The following is an 18,379-nucleotide window of genomic DNA, read 5'->3' on the forward strand; positions in this document are numbered from 1 at the left end:
GCACGGGGAGCGGCTTTCTGTTCTGACGATAAAATAGACAAGCCAGCGGAAGAGCAGGTAATTAGAGATCTTCAAGGCCGCCTCTCCTTGTAACAGGAGACCGCTGCTTCTAGCCACCGCATGAGTGCTTTGGACCCCATGGAGAAAAGGAAAAGCAGGAAGACACCCACAGGCCTGTGTGGGGATCGTTGGCACAAGACCTTGGCTTGGACCATGAATCCCTTCCTATTGTTGATGCAAAGGGGGAGGTGTTGGATGAGGAGGGGAGGCTGGGGTTTATTTAAGCAAGTCATTTCCATGTTTGTGGCCGGCTTTGGATTCCAGTGTCACTTCACAGATGACAAACCTGAAGTTCAAGAGATTATCATCTGCCTTAGGAAGTACCTAAACTGTGATTCTGACACAGCTCTGGGAAACTAGACTCTTCCCCTTCAAGGAAACATGGCAGACGATGGCCACACTGTCCCCTATTCCATGTGTTCATTTGATATTCCTTCTATTGATGTGGTACCCGGAAGTCTGGATTTGTTTGTTTTGAGACAGTATCTATCTCCCTGTGTAGCCCTGGTCAACTTGAAGCTCCCTATGTAGACCAGGCTGGCTTCAAACTCCCAGAGATTTTCTTGCCTCTGCCTTCCAAGTGCTGGAACTAAAGGCGCTTGTCACCAGGTCTGAGACGAGAGTCTGCAGAATCGTCTAAGGTAACTGCTGCTCTGGGTGGCTTGTCGGCTACTGAGATTCTCTATACCACTTCCCTTTCCTCGCTTCCCGTCAATGCCTCAGATCCTCTCGACAAACTTCTGCTCTCTCAAGGCTATTCTTGCCTGTGGCTTTTGTGCAGGTCTTTCCCTCGGCCTTTGGAAGTTCTCTCTCCATATATGTACTTGACTTGGCTTACTTTGCTTGTTTGGAGAGTCCTGTGTAGCTTGACAGGTCTGTTGAAGTGTTACTTCAAAATACATGCATGTGGTCACGTCCACATGATTCCAGCTCTTGTGTTGAGTCGTGTCCACTCTTCAGATCTTAGCTGAGATAAACTGTATCTTATGTATCCCTCCCCAATTCCAATCCACACAGTTCAGATCTCTACTCAAGCCCCTTTTTCCTGTTATCTCTTATGTTTTATTTCTTTATAGTTGTAGTACAGTAAAGATGCATATGTGTTGTTTTCATTGTGTGTCTCCCACCAAGGGTTGCAAATTCTGTGATCTGGTGCCCAGAGGAGTACCTGGCATGCATTAGGTCGGCACCAGTGCGGATAATAAACATTTGCCAATCATGATATTAGTCCTATTCTCAGAGCCCTGTCACACACACTGTGAAGCAATCTCAGCCTCTCTGCCCTTGACCTCAGAATTGCACAAGACAACCATTCATTACTGGCTGGAATTAGCAGGTGAAACAGGACCTGTTTACCACATCTGACCTATACCGTGAATATGCTGTGTTCTTATTGTTGCCACCAGATCTGTCTGCAGATCTCTGATGCCAGAGACCGAGTCTGTTTCTGTCTTGGACATGTAGAAGTTCAAAAAGTCCTGGAGGAATTGAAGTGATTTATAATGATATTTGTATCAGAAGTTTCTCAAAGAAAGCTGATCAACCAAGCCTTCAACAGCGGGAGATGAGAAGCGTACAATCAACACCATGCTGGCAGAAGGGGTTTCTAGAAGTTACCTCCTGGAAAAATAGAGTGGCTGGGGAAGTCAGCTCTAGTCCCAGAGCTCTGAGAGTATGGGCATTCAGGCTGAGCAGCTGTAGCGTTCAAACACCAGCTGTGTTCTGTTTCTCTCAACCCTAGCACCTAGACCCGCAATGTGTACACACTGCAGGCAGAGCCAGTGGGTTTACTCCGGGGCAGGCATTTTGTCCAGGCTTAGGTGAAGAAAGGCTTTGTTACCAGGTGTACCGGTGAGATTGTATCGTTGACCTGACACAAATCAGAGTCACTTGGGAAGAGGGACCCTCAACGGAGAAATTGCCTCCATCCTATTGATGTGTGGGCATGTCTGTGGGGGAATTTGCCTTGATTGATGACTGAAGTGAGAGCCCAGCCCATTGTGGGTGGTGTTGTCCCTAGGCCGATGGTCCTGATCTGGATAAGAAAGCAGGCTGAGCGAGCAGGAAAGCAGCATTCTTCCATTGCTGTGTGACACCTCTCTCTCTCTCTCTCTCTCTCTCTCTCTCTCTCTCTCTCTCTCTCTGAGGAGCCCACCACCCAGCTCCCAAATAAATCACACACGAAGGTTTATTCTTAGTTATGAATGCCTGGCCTTAGTTTAGCTTGTTCTTGCCAGTTTTTCTTATATTATCCAGTCTTCCTTTTGCCTCTGGGCTTTTATCTTTCCCTTCTGTAAATCTAACTTTCACGCTTACTCCGTGACTGTTGGGTACCTGGGTGGCTGGCCCCCAGTCCTCCTCTCCTTGTTCTTTGGCCCCTTTTTCTCTCTTCTCCCAGATTTCCCCTTGTATTTATCCTCTCTGGCTGCTAGCCCCACCTATCCTTGCTCCTGCCTCACTATTGGGCACTCAGCTCTTTATTAAAACCATCAGGCGTTTCAGGCAGGCAAAGAATCACAGCTTCACGGTTAATCAAATGCAGCGTAGACAAAAGTCACACACCTGAAAATAACATTCCCCAACACTCTGTGGTCTCCAATTCAATTCATGCCTCCAGGTTTCTGTTTCAGGTTCTGGTCTTGGTTTCTCCTAATGTGGACTTGTAATCTTTGAGTCAAGTTGCTTCCGGTCAGCCTGTTTTATCACAACAGCAGAAAGCAGGCTAGAAAACTAGGAAATCTAACGTAGAAGAAAAGAGATCTGGAGCTGCCTTAGATCGAGAAGACCCCGATCTCCTGTGTGGATTTCTGGTCATGATAGTCCCAGCCAAAGCATGTTCTCTTATTTGTCTTCTCCGAGGCTTGCTCCTTTCTGATGTTCCTAAGACTGGATCTCTCTCTTTCAATCATTTCTGCCCAAGAACCTGTTGTGATATTTTGTTTGTGTTCTGACAAATAAAGCTTGTCTGAAAATCTAGCCACTGGTTAACCATAGAGGTCTGGAGGTCTGGACAGACAAGAGACAGCAAGTGATGTGTCTGGGCAGAGAGAGGAAGTGATAAGCCGGGGTGTAGACAGAAGCTGGGCCCTTTCAGTTCAAGGAGTCAGAGAGGTAAGAGGTGACTATGGCTGGCCTTTACTTCTCTGGTATTTCAGGTTTTACCCTGATAACTGACTTCGGGTTTTTATTATTAAGACTAATTGCAATCATGCATCAAGAACCTATATAGTTGAAGGATGATACCCAGAGAACCGAGAGGGGAGTTCCATCTCTAGACCAAGCCTGCCTTCCCACGGGTGACCGTGACACACTGAGAGCATCACTGTACCTGTCACTCAGGAAATACTAAGACTTAGAAAAAGTAAATAACTCTTCACTGGAAGGCACTCGGCTGCCTTTTCTCTCTCCACCAGGCAATTGCAGAGAGCCCCCATCAACACAACTATCCTAACCTGATCAAAATATTTGAGGGAAACCAGAAAAACCCATCCCGGCAGAGATGCCTCATGCTGCAAACCGCTACCTGCTCAGGGTTCGAGCAGCTGGAAGAATTCTCTACTATTTATGAAAACCTGGAGCTGAATAAAGATTCTAGTCATAAGCTCTGAGCAATGGCTACTTTATTTCTTTAGCGGTAACAAGTTAAAATAAGAACGAGACAGTGAACAGTGGCCATTGGTATTGAAACTTTTTTAAAAAAAATCTGGGAGGAGTTAGCAGGAGGGGTGGGAGGTGGAGAATAATGATAAAGACACACTGTGTGGGATTCCCAAAGAATTAATAGAACTATCTGAAGAAAGAAGTACAATTTAAATTTTATCCTCCCTTGCTGAAATGGGGGTCTCACTACATAGCTTTAGTTGGCTTCAAACTCTTGATAATCCTGCAGCCCCAGTCCTCTGCGCGCGTTGCCACCCAGACCCACTAAAACACAAATTTTGAAGCTCACCCCAAAGCTTTAGCTTCTTGTGGTCCTCTGGATTAGTTCCGTTTATGTGTGGGAGAGGGTGACAAGGTAAGGGAGGCTTAAAATTACTACTCTGGACATTTTCAGAAACTGTCATTGACTTACAAGACAATGAGTGGCAGAAATTTGCCTAGGTTAATGTGATTCATTATGGTAAGTTTTTACACGGGTTAGAGCAAAGCTAAAGGTGCCTTTTTAGATGTCTTATGTATGTTTGGGCCTGGGGGATAACTGTTTGAGGACTTACATTTTGATGTTCCTCAAATTGACCTGAGAGGTTTATTTGTTTTATTTATTTATTGTTTTTTATTTTCCCCTGAGCCCCGTGGTATAATTGGAAAAAAAAAAGTTGCAATTGCACAGATGTATGGTGTGCAAGATAATGTTTTGATACATGTGTGTCTTGTGAATGGATTAAAAACTGGGGAATCCTTCAAAGCCAGGAAACCAGCATCCAAGGGATTATGGGAAAGTAGTCTTCTTGGTTTCTTGTCTTTCATGAGGGTTAGATTACCAAAAAAAAAAAAAAAGCCAGACAAGACCAAATAACTCATCCTCATAATTCATAATATGCACTGTCAGGAAAACCTTTTTAAGCTTCTCAGGTAGCAGGAAGCTAAACCTAGTTTCTCCTCTTGCTGGCCAGAGGACAGCCTGTCGCCTGGCTGGGTCAGAATCTGTCAGCGTCTGCTGAATCATGTTGACTTGGAGCAGTGGGAGGCCAGGACTTTCATCATCAACTCCAGCATTTCCATGCAGGTCCATCTGCTCTGCAGGCTGTGATTAGTTATGTCTGGAGAGGGACTTGGAATTCTTATGCCTTGGATTTTCATTCTAAGGCATGGGGGGAATGGGGGAAAACGTTCACTGTAGGAGCGGATCAGGGTAGGGGAAGTGTGTGTGTGTGTGTGTGTGTGTGTGTGTGTAATTGACCAGTATTCCCATCACCAATGGAACAGGAAAGAGAATGGGGGTGAGTTCAGCCATTGGTCCATCCAGTTGGGTATGGCAAAGAAACAAATCAATGAAATTGAAAGAGCCTGGGAAAGCAAATTGTTACCATCATGCTCAAGATCTAACACCTTGGTTTTGCGTGAATTTGTACATGAAATGAGACCAACAGGAACCAGCAGAATAGAAGGGTTAGAGTATTAGGGGGCAGCTGGAAGCAAAGGTGGACCGCAGGTATTGCCATGTGTCTGGGTTTCCAAAGCAGATCATCCAAACAGATGACAGATGGGGTTTGTGGTGGAGCACATTGGCAAGATGGTTATGGCATTATGGTATTGGAGGGCACCGCATGTTTGAAGGGCAGAGATTGAGCGTTCAGTTATGCGAGAAGGATAAAGCTTGCATCAATCAAGGCCGAAGCTGCACTAAGCATGGAGGGACATGGCTGCGGCAAGTGGCGTTATCCCCCTGAAGAGACTGGAGGCTTTGCAAGAAGAGTGTCCTGAACTGACGTGTGTTGGCTCTGTCTGGCCTCACAGTGTTCTCTACTGTGTTGTGACACAGCCGGATGACTCTCCCTCCATGCTGGCAGGTGCTGGCAGATTCTTCTGGACTTCTCAGACTCCAGAGCCCTGAGTCAGATAAACTCACATTCTTTGTAAGTTGCCCACTCTGTCATCCATAGCCGATTATAGCAACAAACACTGAAGTCTTCATTAAAAAGAAATCAGTGAAGTTTGGAGATATGTGGTCACTTTATAAATTAGCACTTTGGAAGAGAATACATCCATGGTCTATGGTGCTTAACTCAGCTTCTATGCTTTTTGCCAATGGCTTCTGACCCTTTAGATTTTTGTTTTGGGTTTGTAGTGTTGCTTCGTGATAGATTGCTGAAAGCAACAAAGACACACACTATATATGTATGTTCTTCATGGCAACCTTTACCTCAACAATAACTTTTAGGCAGCAGTTAAATTATTTTAGAAAGAAGAAATTGTTGCTTTTTGCCTACCAGAATCTGTCTGTCTGTCTGTCTGTATGTATATGTATCTAGTCTAGAAGTAATTCAAAGGAAAGGTTTATGAGTCTTGAGCTACCGAGAAGCATTTATTTCAGAGACATAGCACTCAGGAAAATTCTTAAGCTTGGGATTTGTCTGGCTTTCCCTCTGGTATAATTCCTTCTATTTAGCCCATGTCAGAGACAGAAAACTGAGTTTGTAAAACTTGAAATTTTAGGTTCATTGAGCTTTTTGCGTTTGAGTATTCACAGAATGTTTAAGCTCCTTCTAGGCCAGTAGAATCTGTGAGCGCCAAGATGCTTCTCTGGGAGAGGGGGGCAGTTGAGATCTAGTGTGTGTAAACCCCTGCACAGTTTTCAGCAGGATTCCGTGCAGGTTTTGACTGCCCTGGTGTGCCTATGTGAAACATGCCACAATTGGGACCTCTTAATGGTAGGAAAGGTGTGGACGCACCTCACTGTTGGCCTCCTGTGACTATTTCTTATAAAGCTTGACTCTTTCCCCTAGAGTTTCAAAGAGCTCATCCACTTTGTGAGATTTCCTTAAAGACCTTACTTCCCTTGAAGCTTTGGTAACCTTTTATCTAGATGTCATAGATACTTCCAGAGGCTTCAGCAGACTTGCTTCTGAAGGACTTCCTCAAGGGCCTACCAATCCAAACCTTTTATTTAATTGCTACCAGCATTTTCCGAATTCTGATTTCAACCATTCCAATAGAACGAAATTGTTATTATCTTCATCCCCCAAGGCCACACAATGCCAAGTGACACATGGCATTGTCCAAGAAAGAGCAAAGTGGCACATACCTCATCTATACGTTGGCAATGGGCTCTTCCCTGAAAATAACTAAACAAAAATTACAGCCATGCAAGCTTCATTAGTTCAATCCAAGCTCTGGTGATGAAGCACATTGATACCTTTTAAAAAGCTATTCAAAGACACATGTGGATTTTACACAATACACAAAAAATATACAGAACCAGAGACTTTTTTTTATAGCTAAACAATTTTATTGGCTTTTTTTTTTGTGAAATAAAAAACATGAAACAAACCACCATGGTTAAAGGCTAATCAGTGCCAACCAAATGAACCAGCCACTTGGTTCCAGCAGCTGTGAAGAACACGAGTGGATATTATTGCTTACGCCCCATGTTCATGGATGTGTCTGTTAGGTTTTGGCAAGAGTACAATCAGATGGAGCTTTGGTTGTTAAATCTGACTAGGACTACCCACTGAAAACACAACCTCTGGGATTTTTAAGGTGGCCATATGCCATTTCTCCCCAAGTCTTGACATACAGCCTCTCTTTCTATACACCCTTTCCTTCCATTAGCTATGTGCCCTATTAACAAAGTTAAGGGGGAAGGCTTGATCAGCCTCCCTCTTCCACTGCTCCCTCTCTGCCACGAGAGGGTGGTGCATTCCCAGGCCTTTCTAAGCTCTTGAATCTGGTACATGGCCGTGCCAGAAACAATCATCTGCCTGTGGTCTACACAGATTTTTCAAATGCATATGGCATTTGGAGTTTGTACTCAACTGTCTCCTTTCCATCTTTAGAAAAAAAAACCTAGAAAACAAAAACAAACAAAAAAAATCAATAGCCCTTAGCGTCAGTAAGGTGACCTCCCAACAGGATGAGCCCCAGTGTCCAGCACACAACATCCCGTGGTAGGTGAGGTGCTATGACTCTCTAATGGTGTATGTGTGTGTGTGTGTGTACTGTAACATTTTAATCTGCCAAGGGGCAATGATATTGATGCCTCTTGAGAGCTCCCCTGCTCTCCACGTTCGGTTCTAACACTGAACTTCCCCAAAGGACACGGGGTCAGAACTACCACACGATAGCACCATTTCCTAGGCTCTTGGGATTTGGCTCCTTTCTCTGCTGGAGAAAGCAAGACCCGGCCTCCAGCGCTTGGCTTTCACAGGCTCCGTGGTACTGCCGTAGAAGCAGGTGGTCTGCCTTGGCCTACTTTAGTGGTAACCTGAATTTTCCCTGGGAAGAGTTAAAAAAAAAAATACGTCTTACAAAGTGAAGTTGGCTGCGGGTGCGAGGCCAAGGTGACAGACCTGTAGACAGTGGGGCGAGCTTTTCCCCCTTCGCTCGTCTCTGTTCAGGTTACGGAACTTAGTGTGCCAGGAGAAGCGCATTAAGATACCAGAACACCGAAAGCCACTGACTCTGACACAGGCATCCAACGGTAGTGGCACTTGAACTCTGTCTTAGGTACCCAGGTCCGCCAGCTGGTCTTACCCCTGATAGTACTGGGAGTTAATAAGCCCTTCTGGTGATTATGAGGATTATCCTCTTGAATCTAGACAATTTAAACAATAAGATATTTGCCCTCACCGTCGTTTATATGGCACAGATAACCATGTAATTACTAGCACTTAAATAGAAAAAATCTTGTAAGTAGGTAATTATACCAGTGTTGTTCATCAGCACAAAGATTAAGCACTTCCAGCTTGTACTTCGGTGTTGGGGGGATGATCTCAGCCCAACCCTTTACCTCACAACAAAAGGATAAGTCTGTAATTATGAGCAACGCTTGACTGTGGTCATGCGGGGCCGAGAGAATCACGGGGCAACTTCGTGGTCAACGTGTGGCCTCTGAAGTGAAGTAATACACAGTATTGTCATTTTAACTAAATACAAGAGACCATATAAAAATACTTTCCAATTGGAATCTGAAGCATGAAAGCTGGATTTGCTTGTCTTTGTATGTATAAAAAGGAACAAATAATGAACGGACTAAAGAGTATTGAGCTTCCTAACCAAAAAACAAAACAAAACAAAAACAAAAACAAAACCCAAAATATAAAAAGACAGGTATGGGCTGAAGGAATGCGGTGAGTTAGTCAACTTCCTTTTATGTCCAGGCTCGTGGATGGCGAGCTTGTGCTTTGATCCTGATGGAGAGAAACGCACGCAAGTGGAAAAGCCAGTGCCCGAAACCCTAACTGCGCAAACGGCTGAGACTGGTTTTTACAGTAGAGCTGTCAATGGTAGGGGTGGTCAGAGTGGATGGCGATCCCCTTGGTCCCCTTCAGGCCACAGCTGGGGACGAGTGCCAGAAAAACCACTTTCTCCTCGAATAGTGCTTCTTCAGCGCCAGGTCCTCTTTCTCCCGCTCCCTCTTCACACGCTGGTAGTGGTCTTCCTCCTTCAGGTACCACACGGGGGGCCAACGGTGCCTCTCAAAGTACGCCTGGTTGTCTGGGGGCAAGGAGGGGAGGAGAGATACTGTTGGTGATTCCTGCTGCCCACTGACTGTCTTGGACGCTCAGTCCAGTCACATGTCCCTCATAAACCTCCCAACAGACACCCTGAGGTGGCAGGAGCTATGAGCAGGGCTGTCTGCAGAAGGCAACATTAAGGTCTGAGATACAGAATCTGTGCTAGGCATAGAGACCACAAGCCACTGGATTTTCTTCAGAGTTGGTTGTCCATCCATAAACAAAGGGAGGCCAATTGCCTCAGCAATACTCTGTAACAGGGCACCCCTAATTCCAGCCTCTCCCCTATTCTCCAAGAAAGACAATCGGCAAAGAGAACCACCTCCCTTACAACTAAAATTCTTCGGGTCCTGCCACTTGAATATGTGACCTACCCCACACTCAAGGGGGACCGACCACATAATGCCCGCTGAGTGTGGCCCCTCCCGAGAGCTTGGAAAGGGTAAAGGAGAGATGGTAGGGAACTCGTACGCATATCCTTGACCCTTACCTGCTGACTTAGATTTGATTTCCTTGCGGAACTTGGAGCAGACACTGTTGTAGTTGGTGCAGATGTGGTGTAAACACCAGGCGGCTAGCTGGTTGGCATTGTGAAACTGCAGGAAGGGAACCAGAAGTGGGGTCAGGCTCTGTTTGCTGAAGACAGGCAATGGGCGCGTGGCATGGCTCAGTAGGTAAAGGTACGCGTTACCAAAGCTGGATGACAGAATTTCATCTCTGGGACTCCGTGGAGGAAGGAGAGGCCTGACCCGGGCAATTCTTCTGACCTCCACAGGCACGCACACACACACACACGCACACACACACACACACACACACACACACACACACACTAAAACGATACAAAAGTTTAAAACAAGTCTACAAAGAAATGCGAACCATTGTAAGGGCGGGGGAGGGAATGAAGAGATATAAAAAGCCTGTAGAACTAATATAAGTTCTTGCTTTGCCCTCAGGGTTCTGACTTTGACCATGGCTCTGATGTCAGCCAAGTATAGTGTTCATGTTCCTTCCCTCACTGCCTACTGAGATAGACGGTCCCCAAAATAAACGCCGTATCACACTGAGAGTTTCAAGTATGCCTGGCTGTCCTGTCCTGCCTGCCCCCTTGGCCCTGTGGTGATAGGTGGCCATGCATGCCCTCTGGAAGGTACCAGTCAGCGGCAGATAGAACGATGCCATCTCTGTTTAAGGAGACTCGGCAATGGAATACTCCGTGTCACATGTCAGAGCTCGGCTCGCTGGGGCCAAGGATCGAAAGGCAAGAAGGCAGCATGCCACAGCTGTCCTGTACCTGTCCTCTGGTTACGTAACAGCAGGCATGGGGGTGAGGTGGGAGGATCTGAAGCTTTTCTGGGTAGGTGCCTGGAGAAATGGCAGCTGAGGTCAAGGTGGCTGCCCGAGGCCCCCAAACCAGATGGTCCACTCCCTGTGTCTCCTCTGACCCGTCAGGACCCCCTTGCCCTTCTGCACTCATCCTATGCATCTCTCTGGCTAATGGGGAACCTGGGAACGAGAACATGGTTCTTCTGAGACTTGGCTCTTCATCTTTTCAAAGCCACTCTGGGGAGACGCGAACCCACAACCCCAATCATGGAGGTGGTTGGAGGCTGGTCCTTCCAGCTTCTTCTTCATGTTCAGTTTATCTCTGAACATAAAGGGGCGGGGCTTTCAACAACTCAGAGAACTGGTTGCATGACTTGCTCCCCCCAATTTGAGATCAATGAGTCTTGGTGTTCAGACTGGTCACAGTGGGAGAATTTAAACCACAGAAATTGCAAGGGCAAAAGATCAGGGTTCCACTGTATGTGAAACCCTCTTTGGCTTGAAAGTTAACAGGTAGGCTAAGACACAGACGTCATGCTAACTTCCTGCCAGGGTCTGCCAAGGCTTAGGAGCGATCACACCACAGCCTGTCATGGGTGTATGGGAAGACAGGAAAAGGTCGCATTTTTACTTCCAGTGAATTGCCCAGTAGAACATTCTGGGCCATTACAATTTCTTCTATGCAGGATACTTATGGATAGAGCCCAGTCATAAATTATCCCTCACATTAGGGGAGGGGATATTTCCAAACACCTCAAATTTTGGACAACTGGTTCTGATGAGGCATGGAGCTTCTACTGCAGTGCACACCCGCCCTCAGCTTCTGGTCTTCACTGGATGGATTTTCAAGCTGGGTTTTAGGAGTCTGTGACCGTAGGGGATCTGCTGCTCGGGTATACTGGAGGTGGTTCCCGGGTCTTGGGGACCACATAGCCAGAAATTCTGAGGCAACTGGACTCAAGTCCGAGGCAACTGGCGGTTCTCAGTCCCAGTGTACCTTCTCCCTGTGAACTGAGCCATCGCCTGTGGCCACACTTGGCCGGGCTGAGCAACACCTGCCATAGTTCCACTGTCCTCTTCCTGAGGTCACCTCCTCTCCTCTGATTGGGCAACAACCACTTAAACTGCCTGACCTAAGGCTTGATTAGCACTGTCCTTACTGAGAGAGAACAAAGGAAGCCAAACTCCACAGGCAGAAGGAAAAAAGAAAAAAAAAAACAAACAAGTTTAGAACTGAGTCTTCATGCCCTGCCTCTGGAGTGTAAACTACTGTTGCTAAGTTTATGCTGGGCCCAAATCATTCTGCCTGCATATTCTGCAGTGGAAGAGAACTTCCATCTTCAGGGCTTCTTCTTGAACATCCTTTTCCCCTGTAAGGTTGGGAGGTCAAGGGTTGCCATCCTCCTGTCTTATGGATGAGGAAACTGAGGTAGAGTTTATCTTTGTGCCTAAACCTTTAGTCAGATCTCACCCAATCTTTACTTGGATCTGGAAGAGGTGTGTGTGTCTACTACATGCACGCATGGATGTTTGTGTGGGGCTCAAGGACACCGATACTAACAACACTGATCTTAGAAAACTTAGGGAACCTTCAGTGAACCGTTCATTGGCAGGGGGGCTTGCAGAGCTTTATGGAATGTTCTAGAAACCAGTCTTGGCCAAATACTTCTCCAAGAACTCAAAGAAGGAAGAGAGGCACCATTTCCCCCTAAGCCAGTGATTCTCTCACATATGAAAGCATTGCCTCAGGAGGGCAAACCGGTATAGAGGAAGGGGCCATTGGGGTCCTTGTTTCAAAGGCAGCCCGGCAGGCGGGACGCTGATCAAACTCTAAAACTCTTTGATCTTTCCAGTGTAAAAGCACACCTCTGTGACATCTGTATTTGGATGGATGGGACAGTGGGATGTTTCTATCAGTGTTAAAGTGGGCTCGTGGGACACACACCAGGGATGGGAGATAAGGGCCCACAAACCTACCTGCGCCAATTCCAAGTAAGAGAGCACTTCACCATCGATGCCCACTCCACTCATGGCGGCCTTTGTGAGCTCCTGGACGGCGTGCTGCTCTGGGAAAGAGAGAGCAGGACAGGGTTAAACCGCTTGGCCTTGAGGGGCTGGTCGAGGACCACTGGAGAAAAGAGGAGATGGTGGACACAGTTCTGGGTAGATGCTAGAAATTAGTCCCGGGCTGACTCGGGTGGTTTATCAGTACCCAACCCAGGCATCCATGTCTCTAGGGCCTCTGCGCTTCTAGAATAGTCAGAATTCTGTAGAACTCCATGACCCCACCTGGGATGAGAACCATGGACTACATGCGACTATTTCAACTTGGATAATTAATACTTAGCTCATTGGCCACACCAGCCCTGTTAAATACTCAATAGTCACACAGGCCTACCCCCTTGGAATGTACAGACACAGAAGAGATCCATTGCTGGCAGATGCCACACTAGACAGTGTGGTTCAAGTCTAGCATGGTCATGGGATCCTCTAAGTCCAGACACAGTCCTCTTTGAGTATATCTTCAAGGCTCGCTCTCTTTTGACAGCAAAGCCTGAATGATAGAGGACCATGTCTACTTGGGGAATTAAAAACTGATGACGAAGGTGATTTGGTAGAGCGCTTGCCTAGAACGCATTTGATCCCCAGCACTGTGTAGACCAGCTGTGGTGGCCCACACCTGTAATCCCGTCGTTTGTGAGATGCAGGAAAATCAGAAAGTAAAGGTTTTCCTCAACTACTCAGGCAGTTTGAGGCCAGCCTGGGCTACTACATGAAACATCACTGAAAAACATAAATGTGAAGGCATATATGTTGGCCTCAATAGTTACAAACAGATCACCCCAAGTTCCATCTCTTGGAATATAAAGATGGGGAAGAACATTGGTCCTAAGTAATAAGACTCCAGTTGGAGAGGGCTGTGTCTGCTGTTGCCCTGTGCCCAGCTCCTGCTGTTAGAGTATACATTGTGGCTCTGAGGCTTGGGTGACTGTTTCTCACCTCTGTTTGGGTAGTTTCCAGCCCCAGGCTAACATGGGTGTATGATGTTTTTGTTCAGTTTAAGGAAGAGGGAATAGGGTGGTTTTTTTTTTTTTTTTTTTTTTTTTTTTGGCTTACAATCCTGAATCACACTCCAATATTTCAGCAAAGTCAAAGAGAGAGGGTGGGTTGGCTTATTTTTATTTTTTTTGTTTTTAAAGCCATCTTTATTTATTTTGGTTAAAGTTTCTCCATTGTTTAGCGGTAATGCTGTTTTGTACTTAACAGACTGTAGCTTGATGTTAATGTAATTTTAATAATTCACTGAGATACCAGGAATTTCATGCTACAGCAGCCTGGGACTGACCCCGCACTGTCTGAGGTGTGTCTATCCTGTCCAGGCATGCCCGCCTCCTACCTGGCTCTGGGGTCTTGAGCCACACACTTGTTTGCACAAGTTGGTGCTCCCTTTGATCCAGCCGTCCTCAGCTGGACAGATTTGCAGAACGATTTAGAGATAAATTTCCCCGAGAAGTCGTCTGGGCTCTCTAAGTAACAGTGTGACGGTTAATCGTGACTGTCACCTCTACAGCATCTGGGCTCACCATGGAAATGCTCCCCTGGGTGTGTCTCTCAGGATGGGTTTGGGAAGGTCTGGGGAGGAGGACCCGCCCTGAGTGTGGTGGTGCCATCCTATGGGCTGAGTGCCCAGACTGAATGAATATGAGAAAAACAGATTCCCTACCATCCCTCCCTGTATCTGGGCTGCTGGTGCAGCGTGCCCAGCTGGCTGGCTACCCCTGCTGTCCTGCCTGCCCTGCCATGTTGAATTGCAATAGACCCTTCGTTCGTTAGGTTGTGCCCGGTATTTGGCACAGTGATAAGAGATAACTAAACCAGCAGCACCTTTTTTTTTCTTTCTGAAATTGGTTTAACACTGGACCGTGAAGTGTTTCCAGCCCAGAAACAGAGCCTGAAACACGAGGCAGAGATGGTCTAAACCAGCAGTTCTCGACCCTCCTGAAGCTGCGACCCTTGGATACATTTCCTCACCGCGTTGGGGTGACCCCCAGCCCTGAACTTGTTTTCGTTGTTTCCCCATGACTGTAATTCTGCTGCTCTTATGAATTGTAAAGGAAATAAATTTGGAGGTGGAGGTTTGCCAAGGGGGTCTTAACCCACACTTTGCTAGGACTGTGTCCACCGAATGCCGTAGGCAACCCAAGGGCCATGCAGGGAAGGTGTGCGGATCAGTACCAGCAGGATTTTATAACGTCATGCAAGAGGACTGGAGTGAGTTCCCACACAAGCTTTCTGAGGGTCACTTAAAAAAAAAAATCTTTCATGTAGAAATCAGCCCCATGTTCTCGGTGTCAGATTTAATCTTTAAGTAAAAACACAACTATACTGATAGAGAACACAGAGCAGATTCAGCAGATTTGGTTCCAAGTGACTTTGGTCTATGAAAAACAAAATCAAGTTTTTCTTCAAAGGACTTGCGTATAATCTGCGGATGGTCACCTGGGCTTGGAACTCACATTTTTGATTGTTTTTTGTTTTGTTTTTCGAGACAGGGTTTCTCTGTAGCTTTGGTGCCCGTCCCGGAACTAGCTCTTGTAGACCAGGCTGGCCTCGAACTCCCAGAGATCCGCCTGCCTCTGCCTCCCGAGTGCTGGGATTAAAGGCGTGCGCCACCACCGCCCGGTGGAACTCACATTGTTGAAAAGGGAATTCTCATTACAGCTCCCGGAAGCTAATGGGTGAAAAGTCATTTACTCATTTGTATCTACGGCTTTAGCAGATTGGGGAAATGACTTTTTTTTTTCCTTATTCTCTTTTTTTTCTTTTTCTTTTTTTTTTTGTTTGTTTTTTTGTTTTTTGTTTTTTCTGAGACAGGCTTTCTCTTGGTAGCCCAGGCTGTCCTGGAGCTTGCTTGGTAGGCCACTCTGGCCTTGAACTCAAGTAGATTCACCTGCCCCTGCCTCCTGAGCGCTGGGACTAAAGAAAGGTGTGCTCCATCATGCCTGGGCGCAAATTCTTCCTTTTAAATTGGGGAAGAAGCAAGAAGAAAAGAGAACTCTATTTCCAAGTAATTTGTGTATCGGAGGGCAGAGAAATCGCGAAAGTCATTGCTAGAGGGTGTAGTACATATTGCACAGTTTGGCTTGTTCTCCGCTCATTTTGTGACTCAGTTATTCGGAAAGTTTTGGTGAAAAGCCTCATGGGCAGAGACAGTTCTCCCAGGGCTCGAGGAAGGCCAGTAAACGACAGTGTGTCTCTACTTTCATTGGAATTAGTTCTCGGGCAAGTATCAGGCTAAGCACCCTGACTGCTAACTCCCACCTCTAGGGAAGGGCGCACAAGGCTTAACATTTTTAAAATAAGGGATTTAAATGCATATATTCCACCCAGACTTGCTTCAGCTTACCCACTGAACAAATGTAGAAGTTACAGAAAAGACTTCCGAAGTTTAGCCAAATCTTTTTCTCCCCCTCCCGAAATGAACTTGACAGTGTCAGAGCATTTTCAAAAATAGCTTTAAGAAAAAGAAAAAAAAAAAAACAACTAGGTGGTGGTAGCACACGCCTTTAATCCCAGCACTTGGTGGGGCAGAGGCTGGCAGAGCTCTGTGAGTTCAAGGCCAGCTTGGTCTACAGAGTGAGTTCTAGGATTGCCAGGGCTATACACAGAGAAACCTGTCTTAGAAAATAATAATAATAATAATAGAAAAAAGAAATACTGCTTAAAACCAAATACATGCTTCCCATGTTCCAACCCATGTTCTAAGGACTTCATGTATTCGCCACACCCGATCCTCACAGCTTGGCGGCAGCTCACGGACCCATTTTAAAGCGAGAGAAGACTGAGACACAGAGCTCAAGTCTCACAAAGGACAAGTCACTTAGCCGGGAAGCAAAGGGACCAGGGTGGGGAGCCTGGGGGAGATGACTTCGGATCCTCTGTTCTCTACCTCTCCGTTAAATGTTCCTTCCTCAAAGGCTACGCCTGTGCGCAGCACTGTGCCGTGGAATAACACTGACCCGCTAGCTTGATTTCAAATTTTGTGGTCCACATAAAATTCAGCGTGTGCCTCCAAAGCCAGGTATCCAGCATCGTACATTTACAAAACCAAACAAACTAACGGGGCCTATCAGAGAATGGTTTCGGAGATACTCCTTGCATCAAATTAGGCTGACTGATAGACTGGACTGATCCCCACCCCCATCCCACCCCTACCCAGGACTGTCCGGTTTGGAAAGATAGAAATTAGAGTCTGAACCTTGGCAATCTTGTATTTGTTTAAGCGCCATTTTTTGTTTTGTTTTGTTTTTTGATCAACGTGGCTACCAGACACCAAGCCACCAGCCTTACCTACGAGTGCAACCAAGTGTGGCAGGCAAAATCTGTTTGCCAAGGCAATTAACTCCAGGGGGTCCAGGTCCAAGTTGGGCGACAACTGCTTGGTGTAGAGGTATTCCAACACCGCCTGCATTGATGTCTTGTTTATACTGGGGAGATGCACCTGCAACAGTGTACAGAAGACTCAGTGCTGCTGCAGAAACTGGGGGACTCCTCACCTGCTGCACGCTAGGGGGCTGATAAGCATCCCGACCACGTGACCTGATTGGCTCTGAGGCTGTGCTGAGAGGGCCTTTCGGTATTTATGGCTGTAAACCTACCGGTTTGATTTGTAGGTGCAAGAGAGAGCATTGCTACCTGACAGAGCCTGGTGTGGCATGTTTTAAATGGCTATTTGGGCCTATAAATCAGACAAATGGGTCGTAAATGTGTTATGACATTGTGGGCCCTTCCTGCCAAGAACCTGAAGATACTCGGTTGTGGAGCGAGAAATCTTCCGGCATGTGACATGTACGAGGAGCTGTTAGTTGGACTGCTACAGACATAACGGATCCCCTCTCTCAGGTGGCCATGACCACACTAGCGGTACAGGGACACACTGCATTCTGATGACCCTTCAGTGTCTGCCAGCATGGTGTCTATACTTCAGTATTCTCTCCCACAAGCACACGGGCCAGAACTACAGATATATCACTGGGTCTCTGCCGAGTGGAGTAGCCACAGAACCCCTGCCTGGTACACCTGGAGACATGGTTTGAGCTGGATGCGGGGCATGATCCCCTTCAGGATGCCCACAACCTCTTGTCCCACGTGTGTGGAGCTTTTGTTTATAACACGTTGTACTTTCTAAGAGGCCAGGGAATGCCCTGAGGCCTCCGTCCTATGTGGAGGAGGGGGACACAAATCAGTGGGGTTACACATTGTGTTTCAGATCTTCACTAACTCCGTGGGGTGATTTGAATGGAAAGGGCTCCCACAGGCTCATAAGGAGTAGCACTAGTAGGAGGTGTGGCCTTCTTAGAGTAGGTGTGGCCTTGTAGGTGTGGCCTTGTTGGAGGAAGTGTGTCACTGGCGGTGGGCACTCAGGCTTCAGAAGCTCAAGTCGGCCTAGTGGCTCACCTGCTCTTCCTGTTGCCTGCCGATCAGGATGTAAAACTCTCAACCATCTCTCCAGCACCATTTCTGCCTGTGGGCCAATATACTTCCCGCCATGACAATAATGGACTGAACCTCTGAACTGTCAGCTACCCCCAATTGAATGTTTTCCTCCATAACAAGCACTGTGGTCATGGTGTCTCAGCACAGCAATCAAACCCAAATCCATACACTCTACAGGGTGGGGACTGACAGGGTACAGAATGACGCCCTTTGTTTTTTGGACTGGAATGCAGATTTAATAGAAGATTCTATGCCCAGCTTTCTGTACACACCATCTAATATGATTCTTACATCTGTCCTCGGAAGAAAAGACTATTAAT

General features: G+C 46.7%; 1 protein-coding gene across 2 annotated transcripts in view; it reads right to left on the reverse strand.

The window, feature by feature from the left end:
• Positions 1-7,003: 7,003 nt before the first annotated feature.
• The window catches only part of Rhobtb1 (Rho related BTB domain containing 1), a 111,053-nt gene continuing 99,677 nt past the window's right edge, over positions 7,004-18,379 (reverse strand). For both annotated transcript variants that reach the window (XM_041656357.1, XM_041656358.1), the window contains 4 exons: positions 16,914-17,064; positions 12,540-12,628; positions 9,727-9,832; positions 7,004-9,216 (listed from right to left, as the gene is read on the reverse strand). In XM_041656357.1, the coding sequence (XP_041512291.1) occupies positions 9,047-9,216; positions 9,727-9,832; positions 12,540-12,628; positions 16,914-17,064 (516 nt within the window). In that variant the 3' untranslated portion in view covers positions 7,004-9,046. The remainder of the gene's footprint in view (positions 9,217-9,726; positions 9,833-12,539; positions 12,629-16,913; positions 17,065-18,379) is intronic.

This window comes from Microtus oregoni, unplaced genomic scaffold (assembly GCF_018167655.1).
Source record: "Microtus oregoni isolate MIOR12 unplaced genomic scaffold, Mior012 000007F_ref0000211, whole genome shotgun sequence".
Classification (NCBI taxonomy): Eukaryota; Metazoa; Chordata; class Mammalia; order Rodentia; family Cricetidae; genus Microtus; species Microtus oregoni.